Here is a 24450-nt window from a genome sequence, read left to right as displayed (position 1 = left end):
TGTGGCCGCGCAATACAATCTGGGCTGTTGGAGAGCTATACAGGGAGTGTAGCGAAGCTATAAATTTAGGACCTCTCCAGGACCCGGAAAAGGAAGGGCCAGGAGAGAGAGTCAAAAGCTTTGCAAATGTCAATAGACAATAGCATCCCAGTCCTAGCTGCCCCCCATCCCAAGATGAATGCAATATCGATAGCAAATCTATTGCCCTCCAAATCTGGTCAGCAGCTTGTCTATGTGGCAGAAAGCCTACCTGATCTGAATGTATGTATCCCGCCAAGAATGTTGACAATCTGTTTGCAAGGATTTTGGTGAACAGTTTCAAATCAGTATTGATTAAAGAGATTGGGCAGTAGTTGGCCACTTCGCTATGGTCTTTGTGAGGTCTGGGGATCAGAGTTATAAAAGGTCTATTAGAATCCACATCTATTGGGCCCCCTCTTTGTATGGATCTAAAGCATTGTGTCAGGGGGCAGCTAAAATTGGTGCAAATTTTTGATAGTAGAGTGTCGTGAACCCGTCAGGGCCTGGTGCTTTGCCCATTGGAGCCTGTTTAATGGCTGTCAGCCATAGGTGTGCGCAGCCTATTACATTAGGGTGTGCACCCCAAAGCTGCACTTCCTCAACTGTAATGTCTTTGTCAAAGAGATCCCTATGTTCCATCATTAAATTTGGGATGGGGAGGTGTTCTGTAAAGCCATCAAAGTCTGATTGGCTAGTAGCTTCCTTGGCCCTATATAGATTTTCATAGAAGTATTGGAATACCTGTAGAACAGAGGTAGGATTTGGGGTAAGTATACCATCCCTTTTCCTAATTCTAGGGATATGTGGAGGTGGCCATTTTCCTCATTAGGAGTTTACCTGGTTCATCCGTTTGTGAATAGAATCTGGCTTGCGTCCAGCGCAGTTGTTTTTCTGCCTTGGTAGTGAAGAAAATATTCAGTTCAAGATGTGCTGACTCAATCCGACTGCATAAGTCTAGGTGAAGACTTTGTGTTCTTTGCGTAAGGCAGCTAATTTGTCTTCCTGTTGTTTTAACAAAGCAACATAATGTCTCTTATATCTAGCGGCTATCTGAATCAGAATTCCCCGATTGTCGCCTTTTGTGCGGCCCAGTTACACAATGGGGAGGTTTGATCTGGGTCATTCAAGGAGAAGTACTCCGTCAGCGCCAGCTCAATGTCCAGGTATGTCCCTGAATTGCTAAGATGGGACTCATTTAGTCGCCAGGTATAGGAGGCCGTAGGGCTTCGCTGTGTAGATAAATGGGAAACTACTGGAGAATGGTCAGACCATGGGTCTCCAGAATCTTGGAGGAGGTGCAAATAGGAAGGGATGAGGCAAACGTGAAGATATGGTCTATCTGCAAATAAGTCAAATGAACATGGGAGTAGAAGGTGTAGACATGTTTAGTAGTGTTACATTCTCTCCAGACGTCCACCAAATCATGGTCATGAAGCAATTTCGCGAATTTGATGCTCAATTTAGTGGGCTTCAAGATTTGAGAACCCGGTGGGCCCATCCTATCTAGAGAGGAGTCCAAGGTGATATTTGAATCTCCACCCATCAAGAGCGTACCCTCAAAATGGGGAGACATTTGTAGAAATAACGCTTGCAAAAAGGTCAGCTAGTTTTTATTAAGTGCATAATAGATGAAAAGAGTCAAAGTGCCCTCCAGGTTAACCCTTGATAATTTTATAATTCATAGTATGTGCCGGTTCACACCAGCGCGATTCCAATGCCGGTTCGTGCATCAGTTCAGTTCACACTGCCCTATGCAAACCGCTGCAGGTGTCAGTAGAAAGTTAATGACACCCCCAGATCGGTTCGCCTATCGCAGTGCGAACTGTCAAATGGTGCAGGAATCGGATCGCATGGGTGTTCACTCAGTGCGAACCAAAAAAGGGTCCTGCACCATTTTGGTGAAAATGCAATGCCATACATATTGTATGGTTGAATTCGCATTGCACAGATATTGCATGGGATATGCACAGCAGTGCGGTGCGAATCGCATGCAATGTCTAACGATGCACCAGTGTAAATCCAGCCTCAAGCAGCATTACTACATGGGTACACTTGTAAATACCTACAAAAACAGTTTCATGGGTAGGTAGCGGTTTTCCCAAAACCAAATGTTCAGCTGGTGTTTATCTGGAGAATGATCGATCTTGAGGCTCTGTCCCTTTACCTGCCTTCATTAATCACTTGCCTACTGGGCACTTAAACCCTCTTCCTGCCCAGGCCAATTTTCAGCTTTCAGCGCAGTCACACTTTGAAATTTTTATAATTTTGTTTCACATAAATAGAGCTTTCTTTTGTTGGTATTTAATCACTACTGAGGTTTTTATATTTTGCTAAACAAAAAAAAGACCGAAAATTTTGAAAAAAATAAACAGTTTTCATAGTTTGTTATAAACTTTTGCAAACAGGTAATTTTTCTCCTTCATTGATGTGCACTGATGAGGCTGCACTGAAGGGCACTAATAGGCACCGGTAAATTACACTAATGGGCAGCACTGATGATGAGGCACTAATGGGCACTGAGTGGCAGCACTGATTTGCACTGGTGGGCACTGGCAGGTGGTACTGATCGGCTTTTTTTTTCTCCTCACACTGTCAGCGTGAGTAAAAAAAATTGCCGATTACCGTCTCTGTTTACATTGATGGCTGACAGCTGATCACGTGGTAAGGGGTCGGGATCGGCCCCTTACTCCGATCTACGATCAGCCGATTCTCAAAGACATGCTGACGACAGAGTGCGCCACCCCGCAGGGGGCGCGCAGGCAGCTTATGCACAGGACGACGTACATGGACACCCCCCGGCAATTTAGGCCCACGCTGTAGCCATACAGCCATATAAACATTTTTTCTGTCAGAACATACAGTTATATAGTCTTAACTCTGCACTTGTGGGGTTAAATCACAACCCCGTCCACTTTCTGCTGAAATTTTGCCCCGCTGCCCTTGGTTTCAATACGATGGGAGTTTAATGTTGAACTCCAACAATTTACTCCTCACACGTATATGGCTATTTTATGGCTTCTGTTCATAGCACATGGTGCAGAAATGGATCTCACTAACCCGCTCTACATTACTACTACACTATATAGTATGATATGGTAAATGCATCTTTAATGAGAGAAACGTTAGCATACCTACATATGGGTTGCACTGACAAGTTTTATAAAATATGGAATAACTGGTCGGATACCCCAGGATTGGCAGATGCTTGAAAGACTCCTTGGTTGTCCCTTACCTTGTTATAACACATATTCAGAGTAATAGATAACCATACATATAGTGGTATTTGGAGTAGTATTCTAAAGCCCCATACACACTATTAGATTTTCTGCAGATTTTTGTCTTCAGGATTTACCAAAACATATAATATAATATGAGGTCAAACCTTAAGAGTTTCAATTTGTATGCAATCAGGCAGGCCCTTGCACTACATGGTTTTGGTAAATCTGAAGACAAAAATCTGCAGAAAATCTAATAGTGTATATGGGGCTTTAGAGTTTTTGGACTGGCGATTATTGCATCATATGATAAAGGCGGTTGATACTTTTTGTTACATGCTGACAGTATGTGACACTGAAAGCAGTATTAACCACAAAATCAAAAATGTAACATATTGTAACTTACCAATCATGAGATGTGATGACTGCATCCGTTTTCTTTTTTTTAGGCTTTATCCCTGTGTTTTCACCTGGTGATCTGGCAACACACCTCCTGTATTTAAGTGCCTCCACTCTGGATGAATGAGCACAGGGGGCACAGTAGACAGCAGCATTGTCAGTCTGGGGGTGGGGAGTGTTGAATGAAGTAGCAGATAATAACTGTTTAAACATAAGGCAACCACACCAGCCTGTATTTGGCCTTTACAACAAGGAGCACATGCAAGGGTGACGCATTTCCAAGCTCACTAATCAGACGGCTTGCAACAAACTAAATTGTCCTAACAGTGTATGTTAAAACCAGGGGTTTAATGTGCTCACATTTGCAAATATATGTCTAAGCTGCTTTTGGGTTTATTACCACTTGAAGAAGTTTTATATGGAGATTCTACAATGTATAAGATTACTATTATTTCATTGTAAATTAATTGACTGATATATTAACAGTATCTGCTGCTAATGTTTGATGGTTTTATTTTGCCTCCTTTTGCAGGCCTCTTTTGTACTGTAAAAACTAACTTTTTGTTCAATAAAAATTATCAAATTAGAAAAAAAAAAAAATCGGAACTCCAGCTTTTCCTTTAGTCTTGAACAGCTGTTACTCTGATTTCACTGCACAGTGAAAGCTTCTCACATTCTGCACTAGAGGATTTCTTGACTGGAGGATGTCCAACATTATCTAGTTCTTTCCTCCCCAGCCTTACTGTTTGTATTTGACTCATTAATGACCTGGGGGAGATGTAAACAATGTGTAAGTGTCCATGCATAACCATCAATATATTGGGAGCTGCAGCAACTACCAGCTGGTAACTTGATCATACATGACACTAATGTGCTGGCAAATATTTGCACTAAGGCTTCATATACATGGGACGTTTTTACAACCTCTCCTGAACTATTTAACTTGACAGATAGTAACCCACGTTTAAAACATCCGTTTTGCCACGTTTAGCCGTGTTTGCGTTTAAAAGTGTTTCTAAAAAAAAAAAAAAAAAAAAAAAAAAATTAAAATTTTTTTTTTTAAATAGGCAAAAACGAAATAACGCCTATAAACGAAACGTGGCTAAACGCGGGTTAGCGCGTTTAGACGCGATTAGCGTCTGAAACGTCGGAAACTTCGGTGCTGAACTAATTTTTTTGCCTTCAAAAAAAGGCCTATAAACGCAACTGCCTAAAAACGTCAGTAAACGAACCTGTGCACATGTACACATAACATTGGATGAGTTCAGGGGCAGTTGAAAAAAGTGTCCAACTTCCTCTGAACGTCCGTTTAGCAGCAGCAGTGTACATGGGGCATAAGTGTCCATGTAGGCGCAGAATGACATCGGCTTTCAGTCATTTGAATGAATCACTGTACATAATACGTATTTCAGCCCATACAGACCTAAGTACATGTATGTCCCTACAAGCTGAGATGCATTATGGCCCACTTTATATGAAAGATTTCTTTCTGCCAGCAGGATCCTGCATAAAAAGTCTACAAAAAACAGACATTCGCTCATTGAGCTACTTTTTTGTACTGGCTTCAGGACATCTCCAGTCCTAGAGCGCAGCAAGGCTCAAAGCATTCCCCAGCGACATGGTATAATTTTTTATGGTGTAAAGGCTATCACACCTTTGCGCAGAAAACATTCTGTCATTATACATTTATATTCTCCTGTGCATGAGGCCTCTGATGCTCACATGGAGGAAGTGTGGATTCGCTGATTGGCGTATCAGCCCGTTAAGTTTTTTTGTTAGAGCTTTATTGAAACATCACTAATGACACTTCAATTAGTTCTATCTGCAGCAGCGTGGTTTGGTGCGGTGGATTGTCTCACCACCGTGTGTGAAAAATACAGCATGCCATACTTTTTTCAGTGCACACTACTGCAACACAGACATAGTCACCAGCCATAGTGTTCACCTGCAGTGCTGATGCTTTTCATGTACTGTAACAGGAAAAAGCACCAAAAACCACATGATAGGACTTAACAGAGGCTGGCCACTCAAATAATGTCATTGATTTTGTAAAGACTCATTTACAAGGGTGGCCAGGAGGCTGCAAATAGCTGAACTGTGTTTTTAATGTCCACCTAAAGGCTCAACAGCCATTGGAAGTTGTTCACATGCCATGGCCATAATGTTGTGTGTTGCAGCAAAAATTCAATGCGACATGCTGAGTTGACAGGCGACAATGCCTGTCAAACTTGCCCATTCAAGTTCATAGAGCTCAAATGTCCCCAATTGCAAGCCAAGCATTTGGTTGCAGCACATTAATCTCATTATAAACTGCCATTCAGTAGAAGGATGAAAAAAAGTCAGTCAGTCATTCAGGAGGCGGCAGGATCACCTCCTGAGTGCTTGACAGTTGCTGCTTTCTACCACAAATCGCTTTACAGAGCATTGCTACTGTATACCAAGCCTTAATGTAGAACCCCAAGGTTTACCCAGTCTAACATGGCAGCTATTGGGGTAAATAAGGAACACATGCAATAGAAAACATTTGACAACACACTTGGTGTTACCTTGGTTATACCCTACTTTATCTATCCCTGAATTGAACATAATAATTGGCTCTTCATTATTGGTCTGGAAGTATTTTTTTCTTTTCTTCTTCAACATCAGTAAAAATAAGACAACATGCAAATGTGTGGAATGGCTGCTTTATAAAGTACAAGAACATTTATACATCCATTAATAAAGGTGGGGAACAGAACACATGTGTAGACATAAAACAGAACCATGTACATAAAGGTTCATTAGGAAAAAAGACACATTTATGAAGATTCATTTTCCACATTGAAGCTGTAGTTGTTAGCAAAACAACCACTGTGGCTGTATGTGCAGACTAGAGGTTTTGCTTGCCCTTTCCATTGAGGTCACATCCGAACCGTGTTCACACACTCATACTGTGAGAAAAGCACTGGTAGGATTATATAAAGGGCTTACATTTTCCTTAGGATGCTCTGTTTACTAAAAGCACAGCGAAAGCCAGTTTGGTGAGGAAAGGGTACTGTGGGTTCTTGAGAAAGTTGAGTAATATGGGGCAATTAGGCCACTGATATGACCATTGTTTATAGTGGAGCCAGCTGCTTTCACAAGGCAGTCTCTCTCAAAGTTTCCCAAACTATAGGGAAGCTAGAGCACATTTATTTGCAAAAAGACACTGTGTTTTGGTAGCTTGAAGTAAGAACTACTGTTTTTGTGCACCTGGACATAAGGTCCATTCCCTTGCTAGAGTGGATATTTGTTTGTATAGGATTCATTTATATGCATCATATTTTTTTGCTGTGAACAAACTCACAAAAGGTTTGCAATGCAGGAAATCCTATAAAGCCAGGTGGGACCAGTGTGAAAGGTTAAGGACATTGCTGGCTCTTAGGGGTCTATTAAAAAAAAAAATTGCTGTGTGAATGTCTTAAGCATTTGCACAGCTCCTGCGAAAATCCAACATAACTTGAGTAAAATGTTTACTTCCTATAACCACCAGCCCCATCTAAGATCCATAATGTTGTATTTTCCTGATTGGAGTATTTCAAGGAAATAGATATCAAACAATTTCAAAATAATGTTTCTCCTTACTACCATTCTTAAAACTGTATATTTTCCTAGCTTAAGCAGTTGATATTTTTTATTTTCTGTTATGAAGAATGGGTATATGAGAATTACAAATCATTGCATTGTTTTTATGTAGATTTTACACAGCATCCTAACTTTTCTGCAATTTGGGTTGTAAATAGACCAAGTTGTCTACTCTAAAAGACAGCAAAGAGCCTATTTTAATATATATTGCTGTTTTTCTTCTATAGGATCAGTCCATGCAAAACCGATATTTCAATTATGGATAAATGCTGGTTGGGTGGATAACCCAATGGGTAATCAGAGTGGAGATCTCTGCTCTGAAATGTTAAGTTAAAAACATAGCCCACCTTTTGAGAAACATTATCTATGCAGACAAAGGGCCCAAATATATTACAATGCAGTGTAATGTGATTTACACACTTGTAGGCCTCTACTGGCACCCCAGAAGCCTGCCCGACATACTCCCATATTGTTTACCTTCACTTGTCCCTTAAATCTTTCATGACACAGCAGAGCTTGGGCGATCATTTTCAGTGTCATGGCAGTGTGATTCTCTTGTGCAAAAACGAAACATGTGAATTGCACACTGTTTTTTTCCCTGTTGCAGGTGTAGTATGTTCTGTCCAGAGGCCCAGACTTGCTGGGATGGGGAAGGTGAGCATGGACTGGGTATATAGCACTTTTGAAAAGGAGGAGCTTACTGCTGTGATGCTGAAAATTAGTGTGCAAGCTCTGCTGTGTCCCAAAAGCTATTAGGGACAAGCAAAAGTAAACAGTATGGGAGTATATCATCAAGATGATTTCAGGGATGCCAGCAGAAGCCTACACGTGTGCCAATCACATTTCAAAAAGTCACATTGCTTTGTAACACACTGGGGCCACTTGTCTGCATGGGTCATTTTTCATTCATAAAGGTGGACTATGGCTCTGGCTGGTTTTAGGAAATCTTGTGCCCCTTATCACAGTTTTAATTTATTTGACATTACTGATCATGCAGCTGCAAAAAGATATAAAAAGCCAAATAATGAATAAGAACACCAAAACTTTAAAATAACAAATTCAGATGGACTCCTCTTCATAATGGTGTGTTCCAATTCTTCCACTTACACAGCAAAGGAGGAAAACTAGTACTGAATCAGGGGAACCTAGATTTTCTTTCAGTGTGCACATACTCAGCTTTGACATGGTGTAACAGTAGTTACAATGTAATATGAAAAATGTATTTACATGTACTTGGGCCGGTAAAGATACTGGAATGCTGTACAAACTAACATTTTTTCACAATAAAGAATTGCAGAGTTTCTAAAAAAAATAACGGAATTATAATATGTGGATATTTAAAAAAAAAACAATTTTAACTTTGCAATATTTAATGGTTATAACAAAGACTGTGGCCTAAAGAAAGTGTGTGCGCTGATTGGTGGCCATGGCGAAAGGTGGGTGTGGTCTTAAAGCATATTATAACACCTTTTCACATACTATATATATATATATACATACTACAAAATGGCCAACTGTAAGGGATAAAATGTAAGCGGTGAAGTATTTTATGAGCAAACACATGACTGATGCTCTGAGAAAGATATGGTCTTGCCTAAATAAAATAACATGTCGTCATCACAAATAAGCCTTATCATTCAGCCTCCTGACAAATAAGCACATTTCACAGTTTTTCATTCTTCCAGCACTATCATCCTCTTGAGCTCTCTACATTTGATCACATGATAAATCAGAGCTGCAGTCACTGACTGCAGGTTCTGCTCTGTGGTCTGAATGGGAGAGAATCTCCACCCATAACCTCCAACCTTAGGGCTGGTTCACACCACCTAACTCCCAAACTGTTCTGGATGAGTTTCTGCATGTGCATTTTAACACTTTTTTTACGCATTCCGGTGCTTTTTTGATGCATTTCTGGATGCATTCCAGATGCTGTTTCCCTCCGGTTTTTCCCCCACCGTACTGGGGTCAGGTGCGTTTTTGATGCGTTCCAGTGCTTTCTGATGTGTTTTACCGCATTCCAGTACAGTCCAGTGCAGGAAAAATGCAGCATGTTCTACTTTTTCCTGGAACTGCAATACCTTGAAACTGACTGCACTTTCCATGTGTTATTGATGCAGAAAAAAAACGCACTGGACTGCATGTGGTGTGAACTGGCCCTTAACCGCTTCAGCCCCGGAAGATTTTACCCCCTTCCTGACCAGAGCACTTTTTGCGATTTGGCACTGCGTCGCTTTGACAATTGCGCGGTCGTGCGACGTGGCTCTCAAACAAAATTGACGTTGTTTTTTTCCCCACAAATAGAGCTTTCTTTTGGTGGTATTTAATCACCTCTGCGATTTTTATTTTTTGCGCTATAAACAAAATAAAAGCGACAATTTTGAAAAAAACACATTATTTTTTACATTTTGCTATAATAAATATCCCCCAAAAATATATAAAAAAACATTTTTTTTCCTCAGTTTAGGCCGATCGTATTCTTCTACATATTTTTGGTAAAAAAAAAAAATCGCAATAAGCGTTTGATTGGTTTGCGCAAAAGTTATAGCGTTTACAAAATAGGGGATAGTTTTATGGCATTTTTATAAATTTTTTTTTTTTTTACTAGTAATGGCGGTGATCAGCAATTTTTAGCGGGACTGCGACATTGCGGCAGACAGATCGGACACTTTTTGGGACCATTGTCATTTATACAGCGATCAGTGCGATTAAAAATGCACTGATTACTGTGTAAATGACACTGGAAGTGAAGGGGTTAAGTATGTCCTAGGGGAGTGATTTTAACTGTAGGGGGGATGGGCTGTGTGTGTCACTACGCTGATCACTGCTCCCGATTACAGGGAGCAGTGATCAGTGACACTTGTCACTATGCAGAATGGGGAGATGCTGTTTTCATCAGCATCTCCCCGTTCGTCCTCTCCGTGAGGCGATCGCGGGTATCCCCGCGGCGATCGAGTCCGCGGGACCCGCGACCCGACTCACTGAGCTCCCGGCCAGCGCGCACGCAATGGCATGGCGGGGAATTCAAGTGGACGTACCTGTAAGTCCATTTGCCCAGCCGTGCCATTCTGCCGTCGTACATCGGCAAGTGGTTAAAGTCTAAGGCTCGATTCACACCTATGCATGTTGCTTTTGAGCGTTTTTGGAGTTTTTTTTGTCATGCTTGCCACGTTTTTGAGCAGCGTTTTTTCGGCGTTTTGCGTTTTTTTTTTTAGTTTAAAAAAAAAAAAAAATTTTAAAAATTAAAAAAACAAAACAAAAACAAAAAAAAAAGCCAAAAACGCTGCAAAAACGGTGCACATGCGTTTTTGATGCTGGTCCATTGAATTGTATTACATGCAAAACGCTGCATTTTGCATGAAAAAAAGTCCCTGACCCTTTCCAAAAATGCTGAGGTACAAAAAGGCACTGATGTGAACATGTTCCATAGGAACCCATGTTAAAAAATTCCCATGCATTTCTGCAAAATGCATCAAAAAACACGCTAGTGTGAATGGAGCCTTACTCCATGTTTCATTTAAATAGTTTGTTTGGACCAAGTTGGTCCAAATAAACTATTTCCTTACCTAACATATACTTCCACTGGAAGCGCTTTATAAACTGTATGTAGCATCAGCTACATACAGTATATAGCACTGTGTTCCAGTAGCGGGATGGAGACCATGCTTCCTCTAACTGGCTGAGGTAGGGATTTTGACATTATCTGCCTACCACCCCACCTCCTTTGAATGACTGATCAGCGCTCTGCCTGACTCGATTTTTTTCCAGAAACTGAATAGAAAGCGCCCATCCAGCTGCCAGAACAAAGAGCTGTATTCTGTATGTAACTGATGCTTCATACAGATTATACAATGCTGACAGTGGATGCACGTTAGTGAAGGAAACTGTTTGGACCAGCTTGGTCCAAACTATTTAAAGTAAAATGAAGCATCAAGTTAGGCTTTAAAATGGCCACACACACTAGTAGATTTTTGTACGAACATTAGTACGAAAATTCTCAATACATTCGATGACATGATGTGTGTGTCATTCCAAAGTATTTGAAAAAAGGTTTTCTTTTAACATTACATTATGGGAGTAAATGTACTTTCCTGAGCTAAAAAAAAAATTCAATTCTGCTCCTTCTAATTTTCTCATCAATATGGTCAAAAACAAACCCCGATTGACCTCACTAAAGACTCAAAGATTTTCATTTTAAGGACATTTGTTTGATTTTCCAACAAAATTTTACTGGCGTAAAGTCAGTTTAAGGCTAGGCATAGATGGCTCGAATTTCATCTGTTCAGTCCGCAAGAGACAAACAGGAAATCACTTGATTCCCCCATCCACACTAACAGTGTGGAAGGAGGAGGTGGGAGGAATCTCCAATGTATTCAGGCAGCTGCAGTACCAGTGGCTACCTGAATACAGCTGGGCCGCTGAACAGCCACTGCATATGATATGTCTGGCTGATAGTTTTCCATTTGGCAACTTATTTTTAGATCACATTTTTTGGAGCCAGGTCGTGCTTGCAGGGCCACCTTCAGCTTAAATTTCGGCCGATTCAGCATTATTTGACTGAAATTCAAGCCATCTATGCCAAGCTTAACATCTATATTTTATGTACAGCCCAGGGAAGAAAGAGAATTAAAATAAGGATTGCTACTACAAGTCTAACAAAGCATTTTGTATTCTCTCTATAATTAATGGAAGCTTTGCTTTGTAGGAATGAAAAGCTATGAGAGGAGAACTCATGAAAGGTTTACCCTGGGCTAGTGTCTAGGACCCCTTTCACACTGCCGGCGACCCCCGCTTTAACCCCCGCTAGCGGCCAAAAAAAGGGTTAAACCCGCATGCAAAACCTGCAGCAGCGGTTTGGTGGCGCTGCCCCATTGTTTTCAATGGGCAGGGGCGCTTTAGGAACGGTGTATACACTGCTCCTACAGCACTGCAAAGATGCGGCTTGCAGGACTTTTTTTTACCTCCCTGCAAGCGCACCGCTCCAGTGTGAAAGCCCTCTGGCTTTCACACTGGAGAGACAGGAGAGGCTCTTTGCAGGTGCTATTTTTAGCGCTGTAGCGACTGTAAAGTGTGAAAGTGCCTCAGTGTGAAAGGGCTCTTAAAACAATGCTTGAACAGATCGAAAGCTGTGGTTTGTGCCTCTACTCATGTATTCTCGGGCACTTAGAATGGGTTTATCATTATTGATAGAAAATTAAATGTCAATTCGCCTCATATCTGTCTGTGCATTAACAGGTACTGGGTAATATGTGCAATAAGTGAAAGGAATTATATTTTCTACAATAAGCTATAGACTGGAATGTGTGCAGATGTTTTTGGAATTCAATTATATATATAGGGGAAACACAATGGGAATTTATATTACAATATCTGGGTTCGTTTCTATTCAAAAATAAAACTACTACTCTTCCACTGTGACTGCAGAAAGTAAAGTGAAAGACTTGCTGCTTTCATATCCTGCTTTGGAAAATTGAAGGTGCAATATCCACTGCCCTTTAATCTATATTTCACCAATAACTTATTTGGTGACACAAGTGGAGCACTCACAATTGAATATGTGGCAACAACTAACCGTTTAGTCTTAAATGTTTTGATAAAAATGCAGGCCAACCTAACAAATGAGTAATTAGTGCCCAGTTATTTATCTTTAATTTGTCCGAGCCAAACATTTTGGCTTCAGTATTAGGTGGCAGGGGTCAACCTAAAATCTATATCCAGCCAAAAACCTTTTATTCTAGTATTGGATAAAGTGGGGAAGTATTAGAATTCCTATCACGTTCTTACTGCTAATCAGGGGCTTCATTAGAGAGATTTACCCTTGTTTCTTGTCCTGCTGACAACAGTTTAACCAAGAAGGGGGAGAAAATCTGACACAGGAATAAAATCTGACAGGGGTTCTAGCCTTCCCCTATTTGCTAAAGAAAAGCATTGCTGTTAAACAGTTACCCTTACTTCTTGTCTGGTAAAACACTGACATCAGTGCAGAAGGTAAGGGTATATCTTCTTAATGGCAGTAAAAACCTGATAGGGGTTCTAACTCAAATTTTCAGACACAAAAGAAAAAAAGTTGTCAGCTGACAGCTGCTTTCCTATCACCTGCTTGACATCACGCCTTTTCTCTTACCTACTAAAGGCTCATACACACTATAAGAAAATCAGACGAACATTTTCATACGATTGTCATATGATTTTCGTATAGGGTGTACGCAACTTTCGACAGCTGTTTCCGAATTTTGGACGAAATGTACGAAAATTCTCAAAGGGACAAACTCCAAATTTTCTCATACGGGAGCAGAACGAACGATTTTTGTTTAATGTGTACCATTTTCGTACAAGAAAAATCAGAAAAGAAAGACTGTGCATGATCAGAAACAAACAACAAAAAAAGCCTTTGTCGTACGAGAATATTCTTGAGAATTTTCATACAAATTTTCTTTCATCGTTCCAATTTGCTGTGAAACATTGGGAAAAATCTGACGGACGTTCGCCCGATTTTCTTACAGTGTGTACCCCACCTAAGAGCGCAATATAATGTCATAAGAGAAAGCCTCATAAATGCAAAGTTACAAGATGCACCGTAGGCCCTGGATGCTACCAATATGATTCAAACAAACTCTATTATTTTTTTTTGTGTCACCAATTACTAAAAAGTGTTTTTGGTAAAGGCAGTCCATCATTCTGAGGAATATCTTATTAGGATGATGTGGACTATTCCTCTGTCTATATTTTTAAGTTATTGGGAATGTACATTACTGTCATATTTTAAATAGGATCAAAAACGGTTATGTTCTAGTCATGTAGATATTAAAATGCAGTAGTGGTAAAGCATGTGAGGCTCAGATGAAATAAGTAAAGCTTTAAATCTTTCCATCAATTCCCTTTACTGTAGCAGAATGGATAAATCTCCCCCCATTATGTCCACATATGAATGTTCAGGCACAATGCAGCTTGGTAGTTATATTAACGGCTGTGCTGTAGTACTAGATTCCACTTGCAGGTGGCACTGCAGGGGAAATCTGTATTTGTGAATACATCTAGACAGCCACAGGATCATAAGCAGGGCTTCTTAATTATGCCCTTCAGACATATTTTTACATTAAAACCATTTTCAAGTGATCATCAAGCACTCTATTTACATAAATATTAAATTCTATGTAAAATAATTTCTATAAAATAAAATGGAGTGTCAGTGTCCTAAATATAAAACAAGTCTTTTGTTAGGGTTGGATTTAAAAGGGGTAGTTCATGGTTTCCTAATGTCAGCTTCCAGAACACAGACTGGGCTTTGGGGATTACACCAAGAGTCTCTTAAACCACTAGGTAATAGCATGCACTCCTTCAATACATAACAATATCAATTTGTGGCGTTACATACAGAAAGGCACCATGAATAATCACACTCAAGTATAAGCAGCTGCCTGGATTGGTGCCGTGTGGGATGAATCTTTGGTGAGCCATTCAGTAGAGTGGGCAGAATCCTGGAAGTGTAAGAGAGAGCTGCATGCAGTGATACCATGCTCACCATTCAGGATAACATCACTTAGTGGAAGCCACACTACTCTAACTGTCCAGAGAGCCGCTGCCTTTGTTCCGCCGGCTGAGTGGGAAAGCAGACTTGTTCTGGGGCTGTGTCATTTTGCTACCCAAGAACACAAATGGTTCAATCAGGGTACGCCTCTCGCTCACTGAGACCTCCCACAATTTCACCTTCTCGCCCTTGGCCCACTGCTGAGCTGCGTCATGGTCCACCCGTCTCTGGTCCTGAAGATCACACTTGTTACCCAAAACCACAATGGTGACCTGGAGAGGACATGGAAAAGCGTGTCATTTATGCTTTTATAGGTGAGATGACAAGGAGAGGTTGCACAATAAGAGACAAGCTAAATGTCTTTGATGTTATAAACTATTTAATGGTAACATATTTATTTTGCACCTTTAATGTAGAGCAAAACCAAAAAAATAAATGATACTGAAATAAAGCTGAAACTTCAACATGAACAATAACATATGTAATTAAAGGAGTTGTAAAGGCAAACGTTTTTTTTATCTTGATGCATTCTATGCATTAAGATAAAAAACTTGTGTGCATCAGCCTCCCCAGCAACCCCCTAATACTTACCCGAGCCCCATCTCTGTCCAGCGATGTCCACGATTCCCTCGTTCGTCCGGGACTCTCCTCCTCATTGGCTGAGACACAGCAACGATGCCACTGGCTCCCGCTGCTGTCAATCAAAGTCAGTTAGCCATCCACGACAAAGTGGAGGCGGGGATGAATGGCAGCTCCGTGTCTGGATGGACATACGGAGCTGCAGCTCGGCTCAGGGGCCCCCATAGCAAGCTGCTATGATTAAGCGCTTAGGTGTGTTGCTATATATATATATATATATATATATGTGATTTTATAGCATATTTATTAATTGTTAGATTTTAAGTCCATGTGTTATTTTAACCACTTCCCGCCCGGCCTATAACAGAATGACGGCTGGGCGGTGGTTCAGTTATCCTGACTGGGTGTCACATGAGGTGGGGGCGCGCATCGTGGTTATCGGTGGTGCGGTGTGTCAGTCTGACACACCGCTACACTGATCTCGATAAAGAGCCTCCAGCGGAGGCTCTTTACCACGTGATCAGCCGTGTACAATCACGGCTGATCACGATGTAAACAGGAAAAGCCGGTGATCGGCTTTTCCTCACTCGCGTCTGGCAGACGCGAGTAGAGGAGAGCCAATCGGCGACTCTCCTGACAGGGGGGGTCTGCGCTGATTGTTTATCAGTGCAGCCTCCCCTTGGATGCCCACACTAGACCACCAGGGAAGAAGCTAGGACCACCAGGGAAGCTCCTAACATGTGGCTGGCCAGGTACATTCCCTATGGCCATCCACAAGTGAAAATTAATGATCCACATATGCCAAGCAGTGCCCACAAGTGGGCACTGACTGGCACATCTATGGCACAATAAAAATTAGTGATGTCCAGCAGTGCCACCTATCAGTGCCACCCATAAGTACCCATCAGTGCCACCCATAAGTACCCATCAGTGCCGCCTATGAGTGCCCATCAGTGCCCATCAGTGCAGCCATATCAGTGCCCGTCATTGAAGAAAACGTACTTATTTACAAAAAATTTTAACAGAAACAAAGAAAACCTTTTTTTTTTCAAAATTTTCGGTCTTTTTTATTTGTTGCGCAAAAAATAAAAATCGCAGAGGTGATCAAATACCACCAAAAGAAAGCTCTATTTGTGGGAACAAAATGCAAAAAAATTTGTTTGGGTACAGTGTAGCATGACCGCGCAATTGTCATATAATTTGCGACAGCGCTTAATTGAAAATTGGCTTGGGCAGGAAGGTGTATAAGTGCCTGGTATTGAAGTGGTTAAGAAGCCAGGGCTCCCCCTATTGATATGCATGGACTAGTTTTATGAGCTAAGCAGAGCAAGCTCATTACAGGGTATGATGCATAGGAAGGGGGAGGGATTAGGACTTTTTGAACAGGCATGTGGTCAGACAGAGTTGTTTTGGATCACAAAGGAGCAACATGTCTGCTTGAAGCTGGAGGACTTTGGAGAAGTTTTCAGTTGGACCCTGAGCAAAGAACCATGAAGAAGATTTCATCTTGATGACTCAACAAGAAAGTGAGTAACTGTTCAGTATACGTATTGCATACATATTGTACATGCTTATTTTGCTAGAAAGGAAAATTGGTTTGTGCATGTTGTATTGTGTATTCTACAGTTGTATGTGCAGTTTTTCCTGTTTAGTAAAAGCATTAATAGACTACAGAGGTCTAAGCTTCCTTGGCTTCTACCGCAAGAACCATTATTAGACACCAAAGCAAAACACTAGGATGACGTGAAATGCATTAGCTGGTGGCTATATTCCATTATCTGTACACTGTGGATTGTTGTCGTGGATTATGCATCAATAAAGGTGATTTTATGAAAGTGCGGCCAACCAGATCTTTCTTCACACCATGACTGCTGTGACAAACAGGCCAGCAGTCTTTAGTGTGCAGTGGAGGTGGGACAGGTGAAGACTCACGCACGAGAGGTGTCTCACTGTTTCATAGTTGGTGAGGTTGAATAAAGACATCAGTCCATCCAGTTCACCCTGTGTGGGTGTGTGTTTGTAATTATGTCTCTACCATTTCCCATATCCCTGTATATTGCCTTCACTAAGATGAAGATCTAAGAGCTTTATGAAATTATCGTTACTCCTTGCTGACACCACCAATTGTGGACGGGAGTTCCTCTTCCTTACCGCTCTAACAGTACAGAATCCCCTACGCAGTTTGTGATTAAACCACTTCTTGTCCAACTTCACTGAATCGTGTCTTCTTAAGTGACCTGAGACTAATTTTTCTTTTCCCTGAGAGGTTGTAAACCTTCCTGGTGATCATGGGCGTGACCGGAGGCTGAGGGGAAGGGGAGGGCGTTGAGAACCTGGACCCAGCTGCTCTTCCCAACGCCCGCCGTCTGCCGCCCACGCTGGAAGCCTAAGATGCCGTAGCGGCTTGCCCTTTGCCTGTGACGGTCGGAAAGCAGGGGAAACAAGTAGCGAGCAGCCGGCTCAAAGATCGGGCTGGCGCCGCCGCCGTGGCTGTCCCTGAGACGGGAGTCTACACCGCATCGGATCCTCAAGCAGAGCGCTCGTGCCGGCTAGCAGTGTGACAGGTCTGCAAACAGGTGGAAGCTGCTGATCAGAGCAGTGGATCGGAGGACAGGGGGAAGGAAGGAAAAACCATCCAGGTACACTGTGCATTGTGTGCCTAAAGGTAACCCATCCGTGTCATCCCTGCAAAATGAGAATCTGGGGAACCCCCCGTAGTGACATCTCTCGGTGAGTTCCTGCTATGTTGTACGGGAGGGGGCATATTTAAAGTTGGAGAGGACGCTGTGAGAGGGAAGGGGAGCATACTGCCCCCAGTGTTTTCATCCCAGGGGTTAAGAAGGCACAAGAGCAGGAACCATCTTTGAAGGACATTCTCCTAGCAGTAAATGTTTGTAAGATCACGCTGTCGGATTTATCAGATCAACTTAAGGGGACAGAGACGACTTGGCCATGTTGAAAAGGGATATGCAGGAGGTATGTGCCCGAACCACCGCTTTAGAAGAGAGACTCAGCCAGGTGGAAGATGATGTGAACCCACTGAGACAGGAGGTTAAGAGGATGAAGGAACAATTAGATACATGTTTTCAGAAAATGGATGATTATGAGAACAGGGCACGCAGGAAGAATGTGAGGGTCCTGGGCCTCCCTGAAAAGAGTGAGGGCAATAACCCTGTAGAGTTCATGGAGGGGTGGTTTAGAGACATGTTTGGCAAGGACGCATACTCCAACATGTTCGCTATTGAACGAGCACACAGAGTCGCCCCGAGGGTCCCACATTTAGGGGGGCAGTCAAGGCCTCTTATAGTCAAACTGCTGTTTTTCAGAGATAAAGTTACTATCCTCCAGAGAGCAAGAGAGATGAAAAATATTATATACAATGGCAAAAGAATATCTTTGTACCCAGATTTTTCCCCTGAGTTGCAGAGACAGAGAGCAAAGTTCATAGAGTGTAAATGAAGTTTACAGCAGCGTAGACTTAGTTATGCGCTGCTGTATCCAGCCCGTTTACGGGTAATAGTAAACGGGGAGGTGAAATTTTTCAATACTCCTGCAGAGGTGTTTTCATGGTTAGAAAAAAAATGAGGGAAGGCTACGGCCAGGTGAAGAGCCCCAGAGGGAAAGGGGGAAGGAGCAGGAGGTCAGAATTTAGGGACTTTTCACCCTTTTTTCTGTCTGGTGGGCAGATGTACACTCAGAGATGAGATTTGTCATTTTTTCCTTTTTTTCTCCCCTCTCCTCTCCCTCTCCTTCTCCCCTCATGTTTTTTCCATTCCTTTCCTAGGGACATATTTTACAGAGGTGCGGGTGTAGGGGGGTAGTAGCTATAAATATTTTACACATATTAAGCATGTTGGGGGTAATTCCCCTCTGATAAAAGGGTTCGGGTTGCAACGCAAAAGGAGGAAGGAGGTATACCCAGGTTTAAAGGGTTAATCACGGTCACTTTAGAAGCTCGGTGGGATGGGCCCAGGGTGGGGCCGGGGGGGATGGGAGGGGAAGAAGGGGGGGTGGAGGGTTGGGAGGGTTTGGGGGCGAGGTTGTGTGGATGGTGGTACGGGGGGGGGGGGAGGTAGGGGGGTAGAGTGGTGTGAAAGAGATAGTATGGAAGCTACACAAAAAGTACAGGCACTAGAATTTCAAAAATTAATCACAACAGTTTTGAGATTTAAGAATTATTTTGAGTTAAGGTATAGGGATAAGAGATGGTAGGCACAAAAATAGGTAAGAGGGCAACATTAGGTACATTTAAGTGTATGAAGGTATGTTCATGGAATGTACGAGGGGTGAAAGATGTCTGCAAGAAACAATCAATTTTCTCTATGGCCAGAACAAGGGATGTCAGGATACTCTGCCTTCAGGAGACCCATTTAGATAAGGGTTCAGTTAATACTCTAAGGAATAGGAGTTATCAAGAGCAGTATCACTCAACTCATACATCGTATTCGAGGGGAGTGAGTGTGTTGATAAACACTGGATTGGTTTTCTCCTGTAGACAGAGTAAACTGGATGAGTATGGTCGGTATGTCTTTCTCTATTGCAATATTGAGGGGCGGGACTGTATTCTCGCCAGTGTATATATACCTCCACCATTTAAAACTTAATAGACTGATACGTTTTATAGCAGATAAACTGGGGGTGCCAGTTATAGTGACGGGGGATTTTAACATGGCCATGAATAATTGCTTAGATAGATTCCCGACAGGGTCGTCTTCTGGAGGGGCATCTAGGGGCACGCTCCTCCAATTTTGTGAGGAAGTAGGATGGGTGGATATCTGGAGGAGGTGGCATCCAGGGGAGAGGCAATATTCATGCCACTCAAGGACGCATGCCACCTTATCCAAGATAGATTTGGTGCTTTGTAATGAGGAGGCTCTGAAAATGGTGGAAGGGATGGATTATGACCCTAGGGGGCTCTCAGACCATTCGCCAGTGGTCCTTTCAGTCAAAATGGTGTGGTGCGTTGGTCGGGGGGAGTGGAAATTGAATCTTTTGAGGACGATGGGGGGATTGTTAGCAATTTGAAAGAGTTCATAAATCTGAATCAAGGATCCGCCTCGTTAGGTATAACCTGGGATGCCCTGAAGGCTTACCTTAGAGGAGTTCTTATACAGAAAATCTCTTATGCTAAAAGGAAAGCACAAATCAAGGAACAAAGAACTAGGGAAAAGGTGAGGGAGGTAGAAGATAGATATCTGGAGGAGCCAACCACAACTAGATATGAGGCCTGGGTAGAGGGTCAGGAGGAATACAGAAAATTAGTCCTGGAAAAAGAGGAAAAGAGTAAAATGTTCCAGAAACAAAATTTTTTTGTGAAGGGGAATTAGTGGGCAGAACTTTGGCACTAATAGCTAGGGCTAATGGCTCTTCATCCACTATACCAGCAGTGTGGGATGGGGACGGGAGCACTATAAGACATACTCCTGGTATGGTGGAGGTGTTCAAAGAATACTACGAAGATTTGTATAAGGCCCCACAGGTCGATGTAGAAGGGGAGATGTGGGAGTTCTTTGAAGAACTAAAAATAGTTCCGCTATCCAGGGAAGAGAGAGATACCCTGGAAGCCCCGCTGACACTGGTGGAGATACAAGGAGTGGTAAAGGAAATGGCAAATCAAAAAGCGCCAGGACCTGACGGATTACCGGCAGAACTGTATAAAAAATATGGGGAGGTTTTGCTCCCAAAATTATTAGAAGTTCTGAACGGAGCCGTGGTGGAAGGTAGATTACCCATGTCCATGACAGAAGCTACGATCATAATCCTTTTAAAAGAGGGGAAGAACCCGTTAGATCCTGCCTCATATAGACCAATTTCACTATTATGCACGGATGTTAAGATCCTGGCCAAAGTCCTAGCAAACAGGTTAAAAAAAATAATTTCTAAAGTAATACACGCGGATCAAACCGGTTTTATTCCGGATAGATCGGTGAGTATGAATATTAGGAGAATGTATGGCAACATACAAGTACCTACGGAGAGGGGAGGCAACAGGGCGATCTTATCATTAGATGCGGTCAAGGCATTTGATAGCCTTGAGTGGCACTATCTGTGGAAGGTACTGGCAGAGTTTAAATTGGGCCCAAATTTTGTGAACTGGCTGAGGCTTCTATATGACAAACCGAAAGCCAGAGTCAGGGTCAATGGGGAGTGCTCCGATTGGTTCCAGTTGGGGAGGGGGACGAGACAGGGGTGCCCGTTGTCACCCCTGTTCTTCGCCCTCGCACTGGAGCCCTTGGCAACCGCTCTGAGAAAGTCACAAGAAATCCAGGGTTTCAAAAATAGGGGTGCAGAAGAGAAAGTCGCAATGTATGCGGATGATATCCTGTTATTTTTGGAAGATACACAAGCCTCCTTGCTAGCAGCCATGAAACTAATTAAAGAATTCGGGCTTTTCGGGTTTAAAGATCAATTGGGAAAAATCAGCCTTATTACCGATAGACCCCCTGGTAAATCCGCTCCCAAGTCAGGTGAACTCTATAAAAATTGTAAATCAAATGAGATACCTGGGGGTAAATATAACTAAAGATCCAGGGCAGTATATAACAGGTAACTAGTACCATTAATGGTAAAACTGAAACAGAAGAGCCGGGTGTGGGGTGGTCTTCCTCTCTCGGTCGCCGGTAGATGCAATCTTATTAAAATGATATGGATGCCACAAATCCTATTTATTTTACACAATTCTCCTGTTTGGATTCCAAGGCATTGGTTCAGGAAGCTGGATAGCCTATTCAGGGAATTAATTTGGAAAAATGGAGTGGCAAGGATAGGTTTGAGGGTGCTGCGGCGGCCGAGAGAGGCGGGAGGCCTGGCACTACCGGACCCCTGGTGCTATTTTTTAGCAGCCCAAATGCAGTTTATGAGAGGCAGCAATGCATCTGAAGAAAGGGTAGGAAGAAATAGATTATGGACTAGCAATAATAGCCATGATACAGAGGTGGAGGCAGTAGAGGCTGAATCCTTTGGACATAGATGCCCCACAACGCAGTTAATGATCAGATGCTGGAAGATGGCAAAAAAGATATTGGGATATGTGGGGTTCTCTGAGTTCTCTCCGCTATGGAACAACAAAAACCTGAAGGAGCTTAGTGTGATGGGGAAAATAGAAGAATGGGATAGGAAGGGTATCCACCGCTTGATGCAACTGTATAGGGCAGGGAGGTTGAAATCATTTCAAGAGATAAGAGAAGAGTTTGAACTGCCCAACAGATTGCTTTTCGGCTATCTGCAGGTGAGGCACGCCCTGGAGGTACAATTTAAGGGCAAGGAGAGAGTGGTGTGAAATGCCTGTGTTAAGGAAATTGGTAAATAGCAAGGAATCCAGAGGGTTGATCTCAGAAATGTACAGGAGTATAACCAAGGCGGGGCAGGAAGGGGAGGTGGAGCCCAGGAGGAGAATTAAATGGGTGGAAGAGATTGGCAGAATAACGGAGGAACAATGGAAGTTCAACCTAGCATTGGGACCAAGAATATCTCTTTCACCATCGCAAGGGGTCTCTCATCTATATTTGATTTACAGACTTTATTATACACCAGTAAAATTATTCAGGTTCGGAAAGAGGCAGGATGCGAAATGTCAGCGCTGTGGGGATGGGAGAGGTGACCTGTTACATATGTTTTGGCGTTGCCCCAAGCTATATAGATACTGGGAAAATCTAGGAGGAAATTAACACAATATTTGGATCCTCACTGGCAATGGAGGCTCAAACCTGTCTTATGAGTCTATTTGAGAAGAACGATATGTTGAAAGATACCCAGACTGCAATTATAAGATGCTTGTTCCAGGGCAGGAAAATCATAGCACAGAAGTGGCAGGAAAAAGATCCCCCAACGATAGGAGAATGGAGAAGAGAGGTCCAGGATATGATCATCAAGGAGCAATTCTGGTACAGAAGGAGAGGTAGCTTAAAGGAACATAGGAGTGTATGGAAGTTATGGCTAGAGCATGAATGGGTTAGATAGGTATAAGAGTATTAGGTGAATAGGTGGTGTGTATTTGGGAGAAGGGGAGGGTGGAGGTGGATGGGGTGCTGGGGGGGAGGGGAGGGTTGAGGGGGGCGGGGGGGAGAGAAGGGGATGTTTATAGATGTCACTGTAAATTGTATAATCATTGTCTACAATATCTGATCGATTGGAGGAATTGTTGCTTTTAGTTTTTCTCAAATCAGAAGTTTTTTTTTTAAATTTTTTTAATAAATAAAGATAAATTGAAGATTGGCCACAATGATGTGAAAAAAAGAGATGGAATAGATTTTGATTTTTAAAGTTGAAATAACGTATCTTAAAATAAACTTCGCTGAAGTGGCAAAAAAAAAAACAAAACAATTTTTCTTTTCCCTATGCTAGGATCGCCATTGTTACGAAAACAAAATGTGAACAAAAATTACCTTTGGGGTTCTCCAGAGGTCTTGGCAAGGTGAGAAATATTAAGTGACACAGAGATGTTTCCTAATCCCTAAAAGCTGAGCCTTAATTATCTTTTTTGTATAAATTCATTATTAGTTGTTGTTATTATTATTATTAATTTATTATTAAATGAGAAGCTGGTTATAGAAACCTGTCATGAGAGAAACAAGGAAGCTTCAATGGCTTCTGGAAATTCTAGTTCTGGCTGTCATGCTGAGCCCTTGGCTTCTATACTTTGAGCCACTGACCTGGAAGAGGCTTGCAGGTAGGGACTACCAAATCAGTGGCTTATGAAGAGAAGCCAATTCCCAAGGTGTATGTAACACTAACAATAAAACTGGTTCACAATAAACAATTAGACTGCATTTAAGGTATAATTATTGGTTCCTTCTCAAAATGTCATTATTTACACCACAAAGGCAATCAGTGATCACAGCTATGATACCTCCTTCTTATCCTTGCATCTGTCGATCTCCTTCTTCAGAGCCTCCACCCTTTTGAAGGACTCCTTATTATCCACACTGTACACCAGCACATAGCCATCGGTCCCTGAGAAGCAATGTTTGGGGAGCTCAGTCCCATCCCTCAATCCTCGCGTGTCATAAAAGCGAACCTGCTCCCGTACACCGCGGTCTGTCTCAATGGATCCAATATATATATCTTCCTGGGTTTCCATCATGTCCGATCCTGGAAAAAAATAATGAT

The 24450-nt window shown here is 42.2% G+C and overlaps 1 protein-coding gene across 3 annotated transcripts in view; it reads right to left on the bottom strand.

Annotated features, from left to right (window-relative positions):
* Window positions 1-6303: 6303 nt before the first annotated feature.
* Window positions 6304-24450, bottom strand: part of NKIRAS2 (NFKB inhibitor interacting Ras like 2) — a 233911-nt gene continuing 215764 nt past the window's right edge. For all 3 annotated transcript variants that reach the window (XM_073608404.1, XM_073608402.1, XM_073608403.1), the window contains exons 3-4: window positions 24191-24432; window positions 6304-15035 (exon numbers count right to left, since the gene is read on the bottom strand). In XM_073608404.1, coding sequence (XP_073464505.1) covers window positions 14796-15035; window positions 24191-24432 — 482 coding nt within the window. In that variant the 3' untranslated portion in view covers window positions 6304-14795. The remainder of the gene's footprint in view (window positions 15036-24190; window positions 24433-24450) is intronic.

This window comes from Aquarana catesbeiana, linkage group LG12, assembly GCF_042186555.1.
Source record: "Aquarana catesbeiana isolate 2022-GZ linkage group LG12, ASM4218655v1, whole genome shotgun sequence".
Lineage (NCBI taxonomy): Eukaryota > Metazoa > Chordata > Amphibia > Anura > Ranidae > Aquarana > Aquarana catesbeiana.
The sequence above is the reverse complement of the archived record's forward strand: the minus strand, read 5'-3'. Positions and strand labels throughout refer to the sequence as shown.